The 20,226-nt window shown below is 40.6% G+C and overlaps 2 protein-coding genes across 2 annotated transcripts in view; one reads left to right on the top strand and one right to left on the bottom strand.

The window, feature by feature from the left end:
- On the top strand, positions 1-11,839 carry RRAS (RAS related). Its single transcript, XM_081342973.1, has 6 exons — positions 1-214; positions 1,450-1,537; positions 3,860-3,962; positions 5,519-5,627; positions 8,652-8,770; positions 10,514-11,839. The coding sequence occupies exons 1-6, from the start codon at positions 113-115 to the stop codon at positions 10,599-10,601; spliced, it is 609 nt and encodes a 202-aa protein (XP_081199099.1). The 5' UTR covers positions 1-112; the 3' UTR covers positions 10,602-11,839.
- A 4,240-nt stretch (positions 11,840-16,079) lies between these two features.
- Positions 16,080-20,226, bottom strand: part of PRR12 (proline rich 12) — a 37,698-nt gene continuing 33,551 nt past the window's right edge. The window contains exon 14 of the mRNA XM_081343123.1: positions 16,080-19,765. Within this exon, the coding sequence (XP_081199249.1) occupies positions 19,625-19,765 (141 nt within the window). The 3' untranslated portion in view covers positions 16,080-19,624. The remainder of the gene's footprint in view (positions 19,766-20,226) is intronic.

The following is a 20,226-nucleotide window of genomic DNA, read 5'->3' as shown; positions in this document are numbered from 1 at the left end:
GCCATATTTTGGGGGATTCGGAGGATGACTGCTGCGACTGAACGGGGAGGCTTTTGAGTGCTTTGGTCCGATTCCCTCCCTATAAGGAAGCGAACAACTTTTGCTAAGCAGGATGAATCCCAGCGAAGGTGCGGCGCCACTGGAGAAGTACAAGCTGGTGGTGGTCGGTGGAGGCGGCGTGGGCAAGAGCGCCCTAACCATTCAATTCATCCAGGTAATAAGGCGCCGAAGGGTTAGGGTTGGGTAGGGTAAGGCGAATGGCTCAGGGCTAAACAAAGTTGATAGGTAAGTTTTCGTGCTGAGTGGAAAAATGAAAGTTACCTCAGGACTTTGTCCATTGCTTGTAAATGTGTTTATAAGTTCTATTGAAATGGCTGGAACTTTTCCAACTTAAATATGCTTTGGTTTATGATCTTTTCTGAGGAACTTTGGCTGCCAGCTATGCCTACTTAGGAATAAATACCTCAGGAAAACATGACACCAGCATATACTTTTTAAAAGTTGACTGCCTCTAGTCTGGTGCCCTTCAGATGCCTGCAGCTACAATTCCATCATTTTGAGGTATTGTGAGAGTGATGCAATTTCTCATCCAGCTCATCTCCATTTTGCTCATTCTTCTCACCTTCAAAAGGCGGCAGCTGCATTTGGAAAAAGAAAGGTTACATTAATGAAAAGCAAGGGATGTAAAAGGAGTCTGAATCAGCTCTGTGGTGCTTGCGGTCCAACATTCAGCATTGCAGAGAAGCAAATTATGTGTATCTGGAAAGTACATAAGATGGTTGAAGGCAGTATTTTCGTTTCATTATAGTTTTCTGACACTTTAGGTCCCTATGCCTATGTTTTTAACAATTAATAAAAACTTAGATGAACTTGAATAGCTAATTGGGATCAGATCTGGGTAGACCTTGGGCAAGAGACTATCCCAGGATTATAAATTGGACGGAGAAATGGAACATTTTAGAAGGTGGTAATGGCAAACTGCCTCCATAATGCTTCTGAGAAAAGAAAACCGCCCTTTGAACTCAGAGGACATCTTTGTCTATTACATGGTAGCCAGTGATCACCCTTTGTTATCGCCATCATTAATATTCCTGCCTCCTATTTTCCCCACAACAACAACCCCATGAGGTAGGTTGGGCTGAAAGAGAGCAACTATCCCAAAGTCACCCAGCTGGCTTTCATGCCTCACAGGATCCTGATTTCCAGACCAGCACACTGACCATTACCTCAGACTGGCCCTCCATTTGAAGCAGTGCTTTTCAATAATGGCAACTTTTAGATGAGTGGACGTGAATTCCCAGAATTCCTCAATAGCATGCGTGGAGTCGATTTGATAGCAGATGGTTGAGTAAAAGCTTGTGCCAGAGACTTGAAATTTGAAAATGGATTTCCAGTTATTTCTGTCATCCTTGAAACCCCTTTTTTCTTTCTTCCTCTGCTTTGTTTCAGTCTTACTTCGTTTCTGACTATGACCCCACAATTGAGGACTCCTACACAAAAATATGCAATATTGATGGCACCTCAACCCGGCTGGACAGTAAGTATCAGTGGACTCTCATTCTAGAGAGATCTTGTGTGTGCTCTGCACAAATGAATGTACATAGTGCGCGTAGTCCTCACGTTATGACACAATTGAGCCCAACATTTATCTTGCCAAGTGAAAATTTGTCAAGTGAATTTTGCCCCAGATTACAACCTTTCTTTCCACAGATGTTAAGTGAATCACTAGTTGTTAAATTAGTAACAGGGTTAAATGAATCGAATTTCCCCACTGATTTTGCTTGTGAAAAGGTCACAAAAGGTGATTATATGATCCTGGGACACTGACTGTCATAAATATGAACCAGTTGCAAAATATCTGAACTTTGATCATGTGACCATGGGGATGCTATGACATTCATAAATGTGAAAAATGGTCATAAATCACTTTTTCAATGCTATTGTCACTTAGAATGGTCACTAAATGAATTGTTATAAGTCAAGGACTATCTTGTATGCAGGGGTTAATGGAGAAATTGGGGTCAGAGGGGTCTTTACATGTTATTACATGTTATTACATATTACATGTTATCAGTGCTTTTTTTGTAAAAGAAAAAGGTGCCGGAACTCACACATGTCATACAACCCGCCTTGCCTACCCTACAAGGTTCCATCCAAAAAAGGTGCCGGAACTCCGTTCTGAGCGTTCTATGAGAAAAAAAAGCCCTGCATGTTATCCTTAGTACATAAGCATGAAACATACAATAATAACATGTAAATGTGGGTTCCTTCATGACTGCAACTCTCAAATTTTCATCTTTCCTGGCCATAGACGAAAATAAGGCAGGAATGAGGGAAAGGGAAGCTAATAGAATGGACTCCAGCAAATAAACTGAGAGATAATGAATCTATTGCATATCAGTGTTTTTCAATCTGTGCCTTCTTGATTTGCTGAGCTATAATCTCTGCTATTCCCAGCCAGCAATGGTTCGTTGGCCATATTGATTGGCTATTTGTCCAAGACATTTGAGGGGTATCAGTTTGGAGAAGACTGAAGTAGACAAATGGGTATCTGGAACCAGATGCTCTGAAACTGAGCCTGTTATTAAAATCAAATCTGTTTGCAGAATTTTTACTTCTACAAACTTACAACAAATTATTCTTGAATTTGCCATCCAATTGGAAGCAAAGTTAATCTATGTGGATTTTTATTATTTATTATATTATTATTATTTATTATTATTATATTTATTATATTAATATTATTTATTATTATTTATTATTTATTTATTATAAATGGAGCCTTGGTGGAGCAGTGGGCTAATGCCTCCTTAAGTAACACCAGCTGCCTGCAATTAGTGCAGGTTCGCATCCCACCAGGCTCAAGGTTGACTCAGCCTTCCATCCATCCGAGGTAGGTAAAATGAGGACCCAGATTGTTAGGGGCAATAAGCTGACTTTGTAATAATGCCGCTTGGGGTGTGTGTGTGAAAGCCCTAACAAGCAGGCATATACATAGAATGAAGGCTACTGCTAAGCTTGTAAGCCGCCCTGAGTCTTCGGAGAAGGGTGGGATATAAATGTAATAAAAATAAAATAAATAAATAAATAAATAAATAAATATTATCGGGGGGGGGGGGACTTGTTGGTTGTAGGAGACCATAAAATAAATATGAAAACAGTGTGTTTTGTCAAGTGGCAATGAAGGGTCTGTACTTGAGTTGGTGATGAGGGTTGATGTCTGGCGGACACAGTGGCTGTAGCCTGCTTATATTTTATTTTTATTTTTATTTTTTATTTTTAAAAAAACCTTTCTTTGTTTAAAACCTACAACAAAAACTGTATGTTGACAATTGGGGGAACATAGCACTTTTTAGCTACCTGAACTTCAGTTGAATCTGTGACTAAAACTTGACTTGAGCACCTCCCAACAAAATATTTTCCTTACAAGTGACAAGCACCTGTAAAGAAAATCAGAGAGTTATTCTTTTAATGTACTGTGGTCCACTGTATGTACCAACATTCCCCAAAATATCAGAAGAATGTTGGTCCATTCCTGTGAAGTGGAGACTCATGAAATGCTACCAAAGGAAGTGATTGTGTCCGAAAGCTTTTTACTGAAGGATGCCATTACATCTGAAACTGACCGTGTCATTGTGACTAAGATGGGAACAGGCAAACTGGTAGTTCTGTGTACATTTTAATGTATTGTTCTCTTGGCTGCCTTGTCTGAGTCTTGTGGAGTTTGTAGTTCAGGGCAGCTGGAGGGCACCTGGTTCCATACCACACTAAACTCCCTCATTTCTTTTTCTACCTGTTTCATACTCAGATTGATTGGGATCTCATCTATTTTCTTTCCTTCTCAATTTTCACCTATCAGTTCTGGACACTGCTGGTCAAGAAGAGTTTGGAGCTATGCGCGAACAATACATGCGTACAGGAGAAGGTTTCCTCCTTGTTTATGCTGTCAATGACCGGGGCAGGTGAGATCAAAGCGGAAGCATTTACATGGAATGAAAATCTTTTCTTCATTAGGGCTAAGGTGTGTGTGCCATTGGTGGGTGGGGTTTTAATCAAATATATTTGAGGTTATGACTTTCTCATTTTCTCTCTTTCTTGTTTGCTCAGTGTTTTTGCCAAAAGTGCAAAAAAAAAAGATTGTTCATCTGTAGCTTATGGTGTGCAGATTGTTCAGCCTAATGGGCTAGAGAAAGGCAGGCTGAGATGTACAAGCTTCAATAGTGTTTCCTGGCTTTGCCTTCCTGTGTTAGGTGCTTAAAAATTGGCAGTGCTGCGGTTATTTGGGGAAAAATATCTTTGGTAGTTTAAATTATAATTAGTCATGTTTATACTTCCTGAAGCTGCCATTAAAGCAATTACAAAAAAGAAATAGTGCTACTGTAGACCCAACAAGCTTTAAAGTGACTGGCCAGTGCATTATGCTAAGCCAGAATGTGATTTCTTTGGTTTAAGACAGGGCTTTTCAACCTTTTCACCCATTGTACCACTTTTAGGATATGGCAACATCTGAGTACCACCAGTTGCCTAGCAAGGTGTCAAAAACTTGATGACCAAAAAAAAAAAAAGGAAAAAAGTGATGAAGTACAGGTAGTCCTCGACTTACAACAGTTCGCTTAGTGACTGAAGTTACAGTGGCACTGAAAAAATGCCTCCCAAGCCACAGCCGAGCAAGACACCTGCCTGCCCGCCCGGTGGTGCTCTTCCTCCTGTCCGAGGTTTTCATTGTTGTGAGCATTTCTGTTGAGGATTGGCAGCGGTGGTGGAGTGGGGGATGTTTGGTTTTTATTCCTCCCATCTGCTGGGAGGTTGTAGAAGGTTTTGGTCACTTCACATGACCCTGGGACACTGTGACCGTCATAAATATGAATCAGTTGCCAAACCTCTGAATGTAAATCACAAGACCCTGGAGATGCTGCAACATTCCAGCTGATCGCCGTTTCTTCTGGGCTCAGCTGGAGCCTGGCGCTGATCCTGGCGCTTCCACTGAGCCCTGACAGCCCTGCAGCTCCAGCCATCTCTCGCTCAGGCTTGTGCAGTGCTGCCACCGGTTCAGCTCATTCCCCTCCCCCGCTACCACTTTTCTAGGATAGTCACGTACCATCTGCCAGGTGCCAATGTACCACAGGTGGTACCCATACCACTGGTTGAAAAGCCCTGGTTTAAGATATTGTGTGAGTTCAGTATATTCATGCCTCTTACATAGTTAAAATAGACAAAGGTTTAGAAAGCCATTGTTGCTAAATCACTACATGAATAATATATAAATTTTAAAATGACCAGTATGCTCAAACAAATCTTTTATGAGGAAAGCACATGGTATTTGTTAGAATTTTTCCCAGAGAGTCTTCTGAAATGTAGGAGAAACTTATGGTGGTCTTGATATTGGTGTAGTGATTTTTTTCTTCTTCTTTTAGAAGCAAAGAGAGGAATTCTTCATTCGGAAAATAATAATAGTATATCTGAGAAAAACACATTAAGAGAAATCCTTCTTTGTCTTACTCCCATTTATTTGTCATAGTTTCAATGAAATCCACAAATTCCACACTCAGATACTTCGAGTGAAAGACCGTGATGAGTTCCCTATGGTCCTTGTTGGCAATAAGACTGATCTGGACCTTTATCGACAGGTGAGTAGAGGGTGTTCACTAATCTCCACATATTATGATTTGGTGGTAAATTAGGACTTTAATTGTAAATGTAACCTAATGGGTTTGGTCTATCTAGCAAATCCATCACTTTATAAGCAATACAGTATAGGCAATCTAGTTGATCTCACCTGGCCATTGATTCTCAACTTCGTAAGGCATATTACTCATTTTTCCTCATCTTGTACTTCAGGGAAGAGAACCACTCATTGGATAGTTGCAGGCTTTAATTATCTAGTCGGTCATGAATTTACAGTAGGGTTACTTACACATTCCAATTTATTTCCTACACAAAGAGGTTCCTGCGAATACCATGGCATCCAGTATCAATTTAAGGCCATTGAGCCTGTCATCAATTTTCATAGTTTTGACTGCCCTAGCCCATTGCATATTGCAATAAAATACACACATACTCTCATCTGATTCTCCCTGATTAAGCAGGGATTGCTGTCAGGACCTGGATCTGGGCTTCCTAATCAATGAAAACAAGAGTAACTTTCTTGCTTTACCAAAGTATATTGGCACCAAAGAGACCTTATTTTCCTTCCAAAGGAGAGACAGGAGACTATCCAGGCACTAGTTGTATCAGATGTTCAACCAGGCACCCAAGCCTTATGATTCTTATCAACCTCTAGGCTAGAGGATTGCCTGGATAATATTAATACTCGGGGCATGATTTCACTTCAGACTCTATCAATAGATGTGTCTCTTCCCTTCCAGGAACACAATAGCTCAATCTCCAAAATCCTGGCCCTCCTAGAAAAACCGAGGAGCTTTAGTTTAATGTAACGTTTGAACTAAGTTGTTGACTGTTTTTTCCCCCCTTTTACATATATTGTGATCAGATGTTGGGTCGATTTGATTATTAGACAGACGGATTTCCACATCTGAGATAGTTGTTATTTAATACTGCATTTTTGTTACAACTATTTGTAAATCTGTTACATAAGGGGAGGAGAATATGCTAGGTTTATTTTTCAGCATCAAGCCAGGATGGATTTTTAATGTTAAATGTTAGATCTATTTGACATTTGGCATTTTTTTTTCTTTTTCTTCTTTGTACACAAGTTTTTTTTTCCTTTTCATTGTTAGTGTTGCATGTTCTTTTGTATTTTATTTTTATTGATAAAAGAAAATAAATATGTTAAAAAAAGAAAGAAAATGTGAGGAGCTCCCTCAAGTGGTGATTCCTGAAAGCTTTATTTAAAAGTATGGAGAGAGAGAGAGAGAGATATGGATCGCTCATTTAGTCAAACTCATCATATACACCAGCCTGAAGAAATGAGGGGCATACTCTAAAGTAGCCTAAAGGGAAGAAATTCAAGGCTGGCATATGTTTCTTGTTATGACAAGCAATATGACTAGCCTGGATTCCAGCCTTTTCCAAAAGGCAGCATATCCTCCTAATATTATTTGTTAAATTTATTTGCTGCCTGTCTCGCCATGGGGCTACTCTAGGTAGCTTACAATAAAAAAAAAACAGAAAAGTGAAAAGAAGGGTAAAACGGCAGTAAAGTGATGGAACAATAGCATAAGAAATAAAAAAGAAAACAATGAAGATATAGTGAGAAGAAAGGATGGTCAGGTGGGAAAGCAGGGACCAAAGGAGGAAGTGAGGTTTGCTGTCAATCTAGTAGCCCTCTCCCCCATTGGGGCCCCAGGCCAACCAGCAGGGCCAAGTCGTCAGGCTCTTATGGAATGATAGGAAGAAGGAGGCAGATTTCACCTTGGGGGGAAGGACACTCCAAAGGGAGGGGGGATGCAATGCCAGAGAAGGTTCTTCTTCTCGATTCCAATAGTTGGAGTTCTTTGACCAACAGGGTCCGCAATAGGCCCTGTCTGCTGGCACAAGTGGGATGGGCTTCTCTTAGCAGGACTTAATATGAGCCATTCTAGGGGTCCCAAAGATGTCCCTCGCTGCCACATTTAAAAAAGATTAAACTTCCAAATGGATTCCAGGGGTAGCTCCATTGTAAAGCACTTTGCGGTAGTCCAGTTGAGAGATGACTAGGGCTTAAGTAACTACGGAGTCATGATCCAGGAAGGGTCATAGCTGGTGCACAAACTGGAACAATGCAAAACTTTTTCCAAGTCACACCTGCTACCTGCTCTTTAAGCAGGAGTCATGAATCTAGGAGAACTCCTGAGTTACAAATGGGATAGTGTAATATAGCAGGACTACCAAAGCCTACATCAGGAAAGAGGGAGGAAGTGGATTAAGATAGTTGATGAAGGAAACAAAATTCTACACAGAATCAAGGAAAGGAAAATGTATCATCGCTATGGTTCAGAAGATGGCAACATATTGGCTCAGCCATGAAGATCTTGACTTTAGTGAATGTCGTTTCAAACCCAGAGTATTCATGCACATTCTTTGGTCTTCAAGAGGGCAGCAGTGGACCTCCTCACAATTCTTTTCATGATTCTGAACCCAAGGAACAGAAGTATCAAATGTTGTCAGTGTCTTGTCCCAAAAACATATTACTCTATATAGTGTCCACTAGTCTCCAGGATTCTGAAGCCTGCAAGAGTGGAGCTTATACTCTGAAATTGCCTAAGAGAACCTGGTACTTGGACCTGGTCAGCCTGTTGACATCCTGATTATGGAGCCTCCTGCCATTATCAAATCCTCCACTTCTCAAGTCATATATTTATCTACAATGGATACCAAAAGTACAAGAGAATGAGAAAAAACATCTTAATTTAGGGAAAGAAGCATTTAGAAAATAGGGTGACAAAAAGACATAATGGATCCCTCTATCTCTCCCCACACCCATTTCTTCTTTTGTTTCTCATCTTTACATTTGGTGTTAGCTAAAGAAATAAGGGACTAGAGCCATGCAGTTGATGATGGTTACACCTATTTTGACTGTGAATAAACTCTGAGGTTGACTTAAGTTATTGCTTGACAAAAAATCATACTATAGATAATCATCATTTTTTCTTCCTCGTACTGCTGTTTCTCATGTACTTCTGTATTAAGGTCTTATTTATCCTTATTGGCAGGTAACTGAAGAGGAGGCCCTTTACTTTGCTCGGGAGAACCGAATCCCCTACATGGAAGCCTCTGCAAAGGTCCGATTCAATGTGGATGAGTCTTTCCACGAGTTAGTCCGAGCCATCAGGTAAGAGGGAGGCAGTTGGGGTTGAAGCCAATGCTGTGAAAGAACTGGAACTCCCCCAAACTGAAGAACACTTTTTTCTAGGACAGCATCCCTCAGAAAGGCTTTTTCTGATTAAATATTTGCTGGTTACTTTCTTTCCTTAGGAAGTTTAAATTCTAACTTTTTGTTCACACTGTTTTCAAGTTAGTTAACAGTAATTAATTTTTTTTAAAGCCAATGCAGTTAAAATCAAGTCAAAATTACAAGGGATACTTCTAAAACAAAATCAATTTATCAGTTAGAAACTGAGTGAAACAGATGGGTTTTCGATCTCCTCTTCAAACCTGGGGAAGCTGAGATGAAGCGTAAACTCTTAGGGAAATGGATTCCATAGACTGGGGTTAACAGAGAAAAAGAGTTTTCCCTTTTTAAAAATATTCTCTTCTCTTACTCTTTCCGTGTCTCTCACTGTCCACTTAGCAGCCAGAAAGAGATTGATTGGAACAGAAACCTGGTTTGTTTGCTTGATGCTTGCTTGCTTATAAGGGCTTTTGAAATGTCGGGTTGAAGACCACATGAAATTAATCTCGCTGTTAAGTGACCTGATGCATGTACGATTTCCAATATTAGCTATTCAATATATTTTTATAGATTCAGATCCATCAACCTTCTTGCGTGATGCAGCTTTCTGTCTGAAAATTTGTATTTCTGACTGTGGCCTCATTTCAGCTGTAGCAGGCAACTATGTCCAAAATCCCACTTTGGGCCTAGGAAGTGGATATGGCTACTCAGTAAAGATTCCAAAACAAGGAGGAAGATGGAGTTTGAAGGTCAAAAGACTAAAGGTTGCATTGACGAGGGTGAACAATAGAGATTTCTGCAATGAAACCTGAAAGCATGTAGGGTCTTACTACAGGTCCTTCTCGATGTATGACTGGTCAGTTAGTGGTTGTTTAGAGTTACAGCAGACCAAAAAAAAGGTACTTATATTCAGATTTGAAGCCACCTTCACCTGGATTCATGTGATTGTATTTTAAGAGCTTGGCAGCTGGTGTGCATTTATGGCCATTTGCAGTGTCTCGTGGTCATGTGGCTATTAGTTCCATTTTTTGCTAGCAACTGGCATTTACTTTCAGTCCCCAGCAAAAGACACTCATTGTGAATTATGAATTCACTTAATAACCATTGCGTTGTTAATGATAGACTTGTTTAATAACCATGGTAATTTGCTTAACGACTATTGCAAAAAAGTCATAAAATTGAGTTGGTCATGTGATGACCATCATGACTTATGACCTTGATTACACACTGAATTGCAGTTGTAAATCAAGGCCTACCTGTGTTTAGAATTGTGTCATTCAGCATGAATTATTGAGGAGTCACACCTATCATTTCTGGAGATGAACTCTAGCTCACAAGCTGAAGATTTGAACTCTCCCTCTGGCCTGTAATAAAGGGCCATTCAGCGTAGTGAGTGGGGTGAGAGTGATCTTGGTTGTATTCCAGCCAGCACTTTCCTGGAACCTCACCCAGTGTAGTCCAAAGGAATAGTCGTCATCTGTTGGACACCCAAAACATTAGTACACTGTTTCCGACTATATGGTCTCCTGGGTAGTTGGCTTCCTCCAGGGATATAAATAATGTTTTTTCAAGTGGTGCTTATCTTATGTAAGAACATTTCCACAAAGTAATATGATACAGCATGCACTGTTTAATGTCTTGCTTCCTTTGCTCACTCCATATTTTTTTCCCTTTCTATGGCAGGAGGTTTCATGAATCGGAGTCTCCCCCTGCCCCAGCCTTTCACCCCAAAAAGAAGGAACACAGAAGCTGTCCTTGTTCCATTCTGTAAACTGCCACCCCACATCAAGCCACACAGCCTGGAAGAGGAAGAGTAGCTGCTCAGATTCCTTCCAACTAAGAAGACAGAGCAGGATTTTCCTTCTTCCATCTCTCTGACTACAATCAGGGCTGGCACTGTGTATTTTTTAGTTATACCAAAATATTACCATTTTTCTCTTGTTGCACAGGAGATTGTAAACTGAGAACAAAGCAGGGACTAGACAAGTTCTTCTCCTCCAACATATCCTGAATCTACGGGATTTGCATTCAATTTTGTTTGCTATTTTGCCCTCCTTTGTTCTTCCATGGAAATCACATTAAAGGTGCCCCTTTTTGCCAAGGGGCAGAAAATTTATTCATTTAGATAAAAGGGGCACAGGGTTGTAAATTTCACTGGCAGTTCACTGATACAATAAGTTAATGAATAGGGATCAACTGCAAAGGGTCATTTATTTCACTGCAGCTAAGGGTAAGCTTTTGCACATACATAGATATCTACATGTTCAAAGATATGGTACGAATGCATTTTAAAAGGTACTATAATTTTTCTATTTTTTAAATATAGCTTACAGATGTAAGGCACACATGGGCCAAACTGCCAGGGAAGCAGTTGCAGACACAATTACACTGTCCTGCAAGTTGCCAATATTGACTTTTTTGTTCCTAGAGCAGGGCTAAAAAGAAGCACACTTTATAGCAGCGTTTTTCAAACTTAACTTTGAGATGTTTAGACTTCAATTTCCAGAATGTGTGGATCTCAACTCCTGGAATTAATCAGCAAGAAGTCCCCAGCCAGCAGCTGAAGCCTTCAAGTTGCCAAGTTTGAAAAACAATGCTTTACAATAAGGAGATTTGCAATATTGGGGGGAACAGGGGGAAGCTAGCCAACTCTTGATATTTTAAGAGAAGATTGTTGCCATATTGTACGAGTCACCTAGTCACAAAGCAGTCACTATGAAAGGTATGGTCAAATTACAAAATAAAGCATTGTTTAGCAACCAGTTTGTTGCAGTGAAATGGTCACTGAGCAAAATGATGACTAAATGAACCATGTGACATAGAGAAATGTCGCAAAGATCACTGGTTGCTGCCATCTCATTGAGAAAAATGTTGTCTCGTATAGCACTGCAAGCATTACTCTCCAGTGTGCATTGTTGTCAGTGCAGAAATTTGGTCATATGTGCGCACATTGTTCAGAAAATGTTTTATTGTTATTATTATTGACTACTGCTATTTGCCATATTCGTAAGCAGTCATTAACTGCAGTAGTTGCTAAACAAGAACTGGCTGTTTCCATCAGATCAATAAATGCTGATGCTTCCTGCAGAGCCATTTTATTATAGTAGGTTCTCAAACATTCTGCCACCCTAGCTTACGTTTTAAGAAGGTGAAGGTTCAAAACCTTAAATGCATGCTAGAATCAAGTTTCACTGCCAAACTGTTTTGTAAAATGCTCAGTTCAAAAACTGCTCTGTTGAGGACATGGCCAGCTTTTGTTAAATTCATTCTTTCTTCCCCCACTTGTATAATGTGCTTGTAAGGGGAAATGATGTCAAGAACTTTTTTAAAAAATTAGCAACCCCTTGCATTAGTAAATTTTCTTCTTAGTAGGGTTTCCCAACATCTCCAGATATACTGTCATGTTGAAGTATACCATCGTTATTGAAGTATCAGTACTGCAGTTACATGCATGTCTAATTGGATGATTTTTGCCAGTGGATCCTTACCCTCTTGCATGCTTTTCAATATTTCCATCTATCATTATCTAATACTTCCATCATCCATCACCTTCCCCAGACCTCAGATGTGTTAAGATTACAATTCTCAGATGATATTAGGGTGGGGAAATGATTAACATGGTCAATCTGGATCTCTTTGATCATGGCTATAGAAGCTTGCCGGGCCAGTTACTACCTCCCAGTCACCCTTACCCTACCAAATAGATATGGGAAAAATGAAGGGGAAAGTGTTAGGCCTTGGACAATATACAAGTTATAGATAATATTCTCAGCAGGCAACACCACATGCATAATTAGAGGAGGCTATCCAGCTAGACAGCCTTCACTTACGTATCTACTGATGCTCCCAGAATATAAAGATCTGCAGTTTAAAAAGTGAGAGGTTGTATTGAATGTGCAAGTTTGAACTGCCAAGAGTAATAATAATAATAATAATAATAATAATAATAATAATAATAATAATAATAATAATAATAATAATAATAATTTTATTTGTATAAGTCTCTTGTTTTCTATTCTCCTACCATGCTGCAGAGCATGGCTTTCCAGGTATAAATGCCAAAGAGTCGCTTGAGCAAAGATCATATAGTAAATCCTTGGGGGTTTTCCCCTTAATTACTTAATTAAACTGATTGTGGCATATGCCCTTGTAGACTAGAGCGTCTTTATTAATTTACAAGGCTACAGTAACAAAAATGTGGTGCAGTGCCAAACTAAATTCACAAGGCACTATGGATATTTTAAATTTCTAAGGGAAGCAGCAACATCTGACAGGCTGTCAATGTAATTTAAAATATCCCAGAGTATCCTTATAAATTTGCTGTTTCTGTTAAGCCAACGGTTCCGAAACAGCATGGGAAAGTTTGTGAACTTCTGGTACATAGTGTTATTCTAAGGCCAAAAAGAGCATGCATACATAACACCAAAAGCAACATGCATACATATATGTACACTTAGGTACAAGGACATAACAGTGAAACTAAAAACTGTTTAAATGATAAAATGCCCATAGCTTGCGAATGTATGACTTAACCATAATTTTAATAAAAGGGAAACATTCCCATTACTTGTGTGAAATTTTACTGTGGTGGTACATAACAAGCATATATAAAAGCTCAACAACACTAGGCTAAGGAGGCTGATATACTAAGCCACAATCTGATTTAGTTGCTTGATCACAGCTTATTCTGTGAAAAAAGTGCAAAAAAGTCCAATCTTCTAGTGTTAATTCTACAAAGAGCTAACTTTTCTCTAAAGTAGGAGTCTTTCTTAAGAATGGGGAGGAGGGGAGGGAAGTGATCTTGAAACATTTCTGTGCTTGTTTCCTTTGTATTGCTGTTCCTTTTGGTCCAACTTCCTAGTGAGGCTTACGGCCAATGGAAGGTTGCCATTCCTCATACGCATCAGCCTTTATGCAATACTTTGACAAACTCTTCAGAACAAACTTCCCCATCTTAAAAAAAATGGGAAGAGAAACCTTTTTTTAAAAGGGACACGGTGGCTCAGTGGGTTAGGACGCTGAGCTTGTCGATCAGATGGTCGGCAGTTTGGCGGGTCAAATCCTGAGTGCCGCGTAACAGATTGAGCGCCTGTTACTCGTCCCAGCTTCTGCCAACCTAGCAGTTCGAAAGCACGTAAAAATGCAAGTAGAAAAATAGGGACCATTACGGTGGGAAGGTAACAGTGTTCCATGTGCCTTTGGCGTCTAGTCATGCCAGCCACATGACCACGGAGACGTCCTCGGACAAGCGCTGGCTCTTCGGCTTTGAAACGGAGATGAGCACCAGCCCCTAGAGTTGGAAACGACTAGCACACAAGTGTGGGGGAACCTTTACGTTTACCTTACCTTTTTTTAAAAATGCATACTTCTGTATCTTACACTACATGTATGTGTATGTTTAGATATATGGAGAATGCTATAAATTTTATAATTTTGAATTGCCTGTTAGTGAGACATTTAATATGTCTATGCATGAAATGAAAAACAATATGCACTTTTATATGCAGAAAGCTTGGGTGGGGGAAAATTTTGAAAATATAAAGCAGTGGTGGCGAACCTATGGCATGCGTGCCAGAGGCGGCACTGAGCCCTCTCTGTTGGCACGCGTGCCACTGCTGCCAGCAGCAGCAGTCCATCAGGCCACCACCCGCCACCCGGAGCAGAAGCCCTGCCCAGCACAAAGGAAGCGAAGCAGCCGACTAGAAAGCTCAAGCAGAAGTGGTAGAGCAGAGGTCACCAACCACTGTTGATTGATGGGACTGGAAGAAAAGGGAGGGGGAAGTATTTTACATGCATACATGCACGCACGGGGCTGCGAGCACACGCACTGCAAATGGGGTGGGGGCTAGTGCCTGCATGATACTCACTAGCCCTGCCCCATTCTTCTGTGGTGCAGCACCTTGTATCTGCACCCTGCGGTGTGGCAGTGGCCGTTTTTGTGCCTTGCAGCACGGTGGCCCATTTTTGTGCCCCCGGGTTTTGCGTGCCAGAGGCGGCATTCAGAAGCGCCTTTCTGCCCCCCCCTCCAGGGCACCACAATGCTGATGTGGCCCTGGCACTTTGCAATAAATGTGAGTTTTGGGTTGCAGTTTGGGCACTCGGTCTCTAAAAGGTTCACCATCACTGATATAAAGTTTACACTATATTAAAAAGTATTTGTAATGACTCAATATGAATTAACATGGAGAATTAAATGTGTTCTTTACTAATCAAGTCTGGAAGTTCAATATTAAGTGTTTAGTGATTTATGATAGCCCTGGAGATATAATTATAAAACTGTAATTTCTCCCAGAAAAAAAGTGCTTTCTACAACCTGAAACAAGTTTCTAAATTCTGCACAATCTTTACAAATCTTGATTTTTTTTAGGCAATGAGTAATTGGCATCTTTCTAGTGGAGCTGTATAGAAGTTACATAGGGTAGTTTTGACTTAACTTGTATACACAGTACACAATGTGAGTTTTACATATTGAGAGAAAAAAACAGTTAACTGTGGCAAGGCACCATGTGACTAGACCTAATTCTATATTTTTTGCTGCAGTTGTTCAGTAAATACCCCGATTGTTAAGTGAATCACTTTTTTTATGTGAAACTGGAAATGCCAGAAAACGATTTAAAAAAAGTCACAAATTACTTTTGCAACTGCAAAAGGCTGTAAAAGTGAGCTGGCTGCCAAATGGATAAAATGGTCATTAAGCAACCAGTTATACATCGAGGACTACATGAATACAAAATATCCATGAAGCTACCGCTGGCAATAGAATCTTCTAGCAGGGTAGGCAGGTGAGAGGAGCCTTTGAAATTGACCAATAAAAAAAACACAGAATAGTACCAATACAAGACGACCAAAGAAAGGATTTTACGATGTTTGGTTAACATTATTGGAAAGACTGCCTCTGCCCCACATAGGGGTTTTCTAGTTTGTAACTAAAATGGCACTGCTATTTTGCACAGCAGGCGCACCTCTGGGGTGGAAGTATGGATAATCTTCCGTCTGAAAGAAGGTCCAGTGAATAAAAAGTAGTACCAGGAATAGTGTTTCTAATAGATTGCAGGGGAGGAAAACATTAAGCAAGGGATTGTGTAAACTTCAGAATATAGATGAGACCATCCAGATGTTGAGACCAAGAGCCAGTGTATCATGCTTAGGCAGGTTTCCTCATCATTATTTTAGAGCATACTGCCGCCCTTTTTCCCACGGCCACCCCAATCTCAACCAAATGAACAAAACTCTGCTTCAGGCATTTGATTTTTGCAAAGAAAAGTGTTTTTTTGTCATTTTGTTGTGTACACAGTATACAATGTGAGTTTTACATATTGAGAAAAAAATGTCTCAGACACTAATAATAAACAATAAAAATATATAGGAACATCCAATAATACAGAACACAAATCCCATATCTCAGAACAATACCCTTGAGGCGCGAACAAGATACACAGAAATACACGTTGTAAAAAAGGGGGCCTTTCAAGATCCAAATATAAGGGTAGGTGGCGGAGGAGGAAAGTCTCTTTTTGTCACAGGAAATTGAGCTGTACATGTGTGTGTGAGTGTTGCATTTGTCCTTGATCAACTCAGAGCTGGGCCTCTCCAATCCTGAGAGCTCATGTTTGGCTACTCTGCCCCTCCAACTGGGACCGATGGTTTAGCAAGGTTTTGCATGGAATTGATGGTGCAAGTGTATTGTCCCATGAAGTGCCAAGGCTCCAGGTCCCTCTAAAATTAACCCTGTACTATGAAAGATTCCCCCAACTCCGTTCTCTCATTTTCCCCAAATCCATGTTCAGCTAACCCCATTTCCACACTCAGCTCTCTGTCACAATCCACCACTTCTAAGGCCAACAGCTACCAGTAATCTGGTTTATCAGGGATTTTTTTTAAAAAAATCTGAATTGCAAGCTTCAAAATATCAAACCAGGCCATTCTCATGTTTAAAACCATTCTCTTTACTTAGGACTCATTTACCAGATTCCATCTCCCCCCTCAACCATGCACACTTACATACACACTTGCCAACGTTGCCTTTTCATCCACAATAAATAAGGAGGGGAGAAGGAGTCAAAATGAGACCCAACAGTATTTAAGTACATATACTGGGGAGACGGACCTAAGCAACCAAACAGATCTTAATACATTTCTGTGTTTGCTGACTCGGGGAGAGATTTGTTTGAAGTACGTCTTTATGATGAGAACACCAATACTGAGATGGAATTTATTTCCCCACTATACCTGAAGTACCTTTTCACACCTCCCTCCTTGCTACCCAAAATTGGAAAAATAAAATAAAATACTGGGGCATCTTCTGTAACTCCTGTTGGTTTGGGTAGGCAGAAAGAAATAGCAAATTTTGAAAAGATCAAAGTTCTTCTAAGAACAGAAAGACAATTCAAATGGAGGAATGTATAGTGATGAAGGAGGAACGCAGCTCTAGACATGGGTTAGGAATAAAGGATGACTTGATGGGGGGGGGGAGGAAGTCAAATTTATTCATTCAATTTATACAGCTGCCCACCTCAAACAGTGACTCTAGGTGTGAAAGAGGGAGAAACAGCAATGGAGGGAGAATGAGGTAGACTTTAGCAGGAAGATGGGAATCTGACATAGGAAGATCTACATTCAAGTAAAGGGATTGCTTTGGGAGGTTAGAGGAAGGTCTGGGGTGAGGAATGATAATGTTTGGCCAAAGTGTGTGTTTGATGTACACATAGTCCTTGATTTACAGCTCTTCATTTAGTGACTGTTCAAAGTTACCACGGCACTGAAAAAAATGACATGGTAGTTTTTCACTTATGATGGTTGCAGGATCTCCACGGTTATGTAATCAAAATTCAGGTGCTTGGCGACTGGCATGCCTTTATGACAACTGCATTGTCCCAGGGAGGCAATACGATCACCATTTGTAACCTTCCCAGCTGGCTTCCAACAAGCAAGTCAAAGGGGGAAGTCAGATTTGCCTAACAACCAATGATTCACTTAACAACTTCAATGACTGCGGCAAAAAAGGGGGGACACAACTCATTTAACGACTGCCTTACTTAGCAACAGAAATGGGGGCACAATTCATTTAACGACTGCCCTCTTTAGCAACAAACATTTTTAGCTCAACTGTGGTCATAAGTTGAGGAGTAACTGTAATTTGAAAAATTACCTGCAGTGTGAGGGGGACACACAGAATATAATGGATAGCTGGTGGAGGGATGGAGCCCACTTGGGAGTTGAAGAAAGGGCAATTAAGACAAGATCTTCATCCTCTGGCTCATTAAGAGTTTTTATTTTATCATTTCAGTTTAGGGTTGCAGAGGGAGCTTTGTTTAGGAGGCAGATTGGGGTGAGGGACACAAAATCTCCCTTCCCCCCTCAGTAACAACAACAATGATAAAAAAAATTTAACAATCCTCTAATGAAAGTTGAAACCAAGAACATCACAGCTACAGATAAAAGGAGAGAAACTCCTGCGCATCATTAAGTTCAAGTTAGTCAAATACAATATGATACATAGACTTTTTATCCTATACAGTATATACAGGTGTAGGGAGGGGGAGCAGAATTCTGCCTTGTCAGACACTATAATATGGGGAGAATGGGGGGGGGGAATTATCCCTCTCCCATAGAAGTGCAGATCTAGCACTGGGGAAGGGACTTATCTAAAGTCCTTTATACATTCCTCCCATGATTCAAGGGGGGGGGGCTAATTGTGAAATCTGGGGGAGGGGAGGGAAATTTCAGAAGCCTTGCTACAGTCTTGGCAGGTTGCTATGGATGTCATAAGGCTCTCCCCTGCCTATATACTGCTCTCTATTCAGAAAGTATAGGGAAAGTTCCACATACCCAAATGAGACAGAATTCTCAATTCAATGGCAAAAAAAGGTTAATCCTCCAGCAGCAATTGCCCCATGAAAACACAACGGGAGGGAGGGAGGGAGAGGAAGGGAGGTTTCTCCAGAAAGAGAGAAAACTGGTGCTACCAATTATGATTGGGGAAAAGGAGCTTGGCAATAAATATTCCTATTAGAAGCAAAAATAGAAGTGATCGCTATTAGTGTACGGATGGATGGATGGCTTCCCTTCACTCCAAACAGGTTATTTGGCAGAGATGGGATTAGAGTTGTTGGAGAACAGGGGTCATACTTCCTGATCAGACTATGGATAAAAGAAGCTAGACAGCGTATAAAGGGTGGCCAGTGCACCACCTCCCCGTGCCCAATTCTCAACTCTCCCTAAGGAGAAGTAAAGTTCTTGATGGAAGAGATGGAGGGTAGAACCCCAGGAGAACCTGGTCCTTCTCTTTTCACCAATCTCACTACTGTCAACTCACTCCATGGTGAGACACCGAAAAGCCTTTCGGCTCTAAATCACACCACGCCGCCATTCCTATGCCTTTCCAATGAGTTCCCCTATTCTCAACCCCCGCCCCCCTGAGCAGGGGACAAGGCTGTTCAATTAGATATTTATACATTTATATATAAATAATATTTCTCTGTACAGCCAGGGCAAAAGGGAAAGGGGTGTTCCAACCATCCAATTGTTTGATGAGAACCCTCCTCAACATGTCCTGTCTGCCACAGCAAACCTCCACCACCACCGCCGAGGCTTGTTCCATGTCCTGTTTAAGGAAAAAGAGAAACCCCCAAGGAGAAGGGGTGGTGGTGGTGGTGGTGGTGATGGTGTGAGCTGAATCTGAACTCGTTGCCTGTAATGATACCCCTCGACTTTCCTCTCCCCACTTCCTGCTCTGGCTCTGCAGAGGGGCAGGCGTTAGGTGGGCCTTCCTGGGGCGTAGTTCTGGTGATGGTGTCACGCGCATTTGCTTTGTGCCTGAGTCAGCAACTCGCTGAAGGAGTCAAACAGTTTCTCCAACCATGGCTGGTTGCGCATGCACTGCTGCACCACCTCCTCCTGGCCCAAGTCTTCATCTTGACCCTCAATGGCTGTTGTCTAGAAAAGAGAGACGAAAAGATTAAAAAAAATAGCCACCAAGTACAAAAAATAGCTTAAAAAAGCAACCACAGTATGGATTTTCTTAAATGAAGGAATTTTCCTCTACAACTCCATCCCTAATATGCAGAAACTGCTTGTAGCTTTCTAGAAAGAGCCAGAATTGATTAGTCTGTCTTTGGTACCAAGACTAATAAAAATAATACTAAAGACTGAGACTTTTTAAATATAACACTACAATTTGTAAGTTTAATGATTTTCACAAACTGCAGCTTATATATAACACTACTTCTACATATTAGTGGTACAGATGTAGAGGAAGATTTCTTCATTTAAGAACACCCATATTGTGATTATAATTTTGTTTGTATTTGTTTTAGTCCTTTTTTCTATTTTATTTTATTGTTGTAAACCACTGAGTCAGTTAAAATTAGGTGACACTGACCACTATGAGCCTTAAC

Source organism: Vipera berus (genome assembly GCF_964194415.1).
Source record: "Vipera berus genome assembly, chromosome: Z".
In the NCBI taxonomy this organism is placed as follows: domain Eukaryota; kingdom Metazoa; phylum Chordata; class Lepidosauria; order Squamata; family Viperidae; genus Vipera; species Vipera berus.
This window is presented reverse-complemented; position numbering and strand designations above follow the sequence as displayed.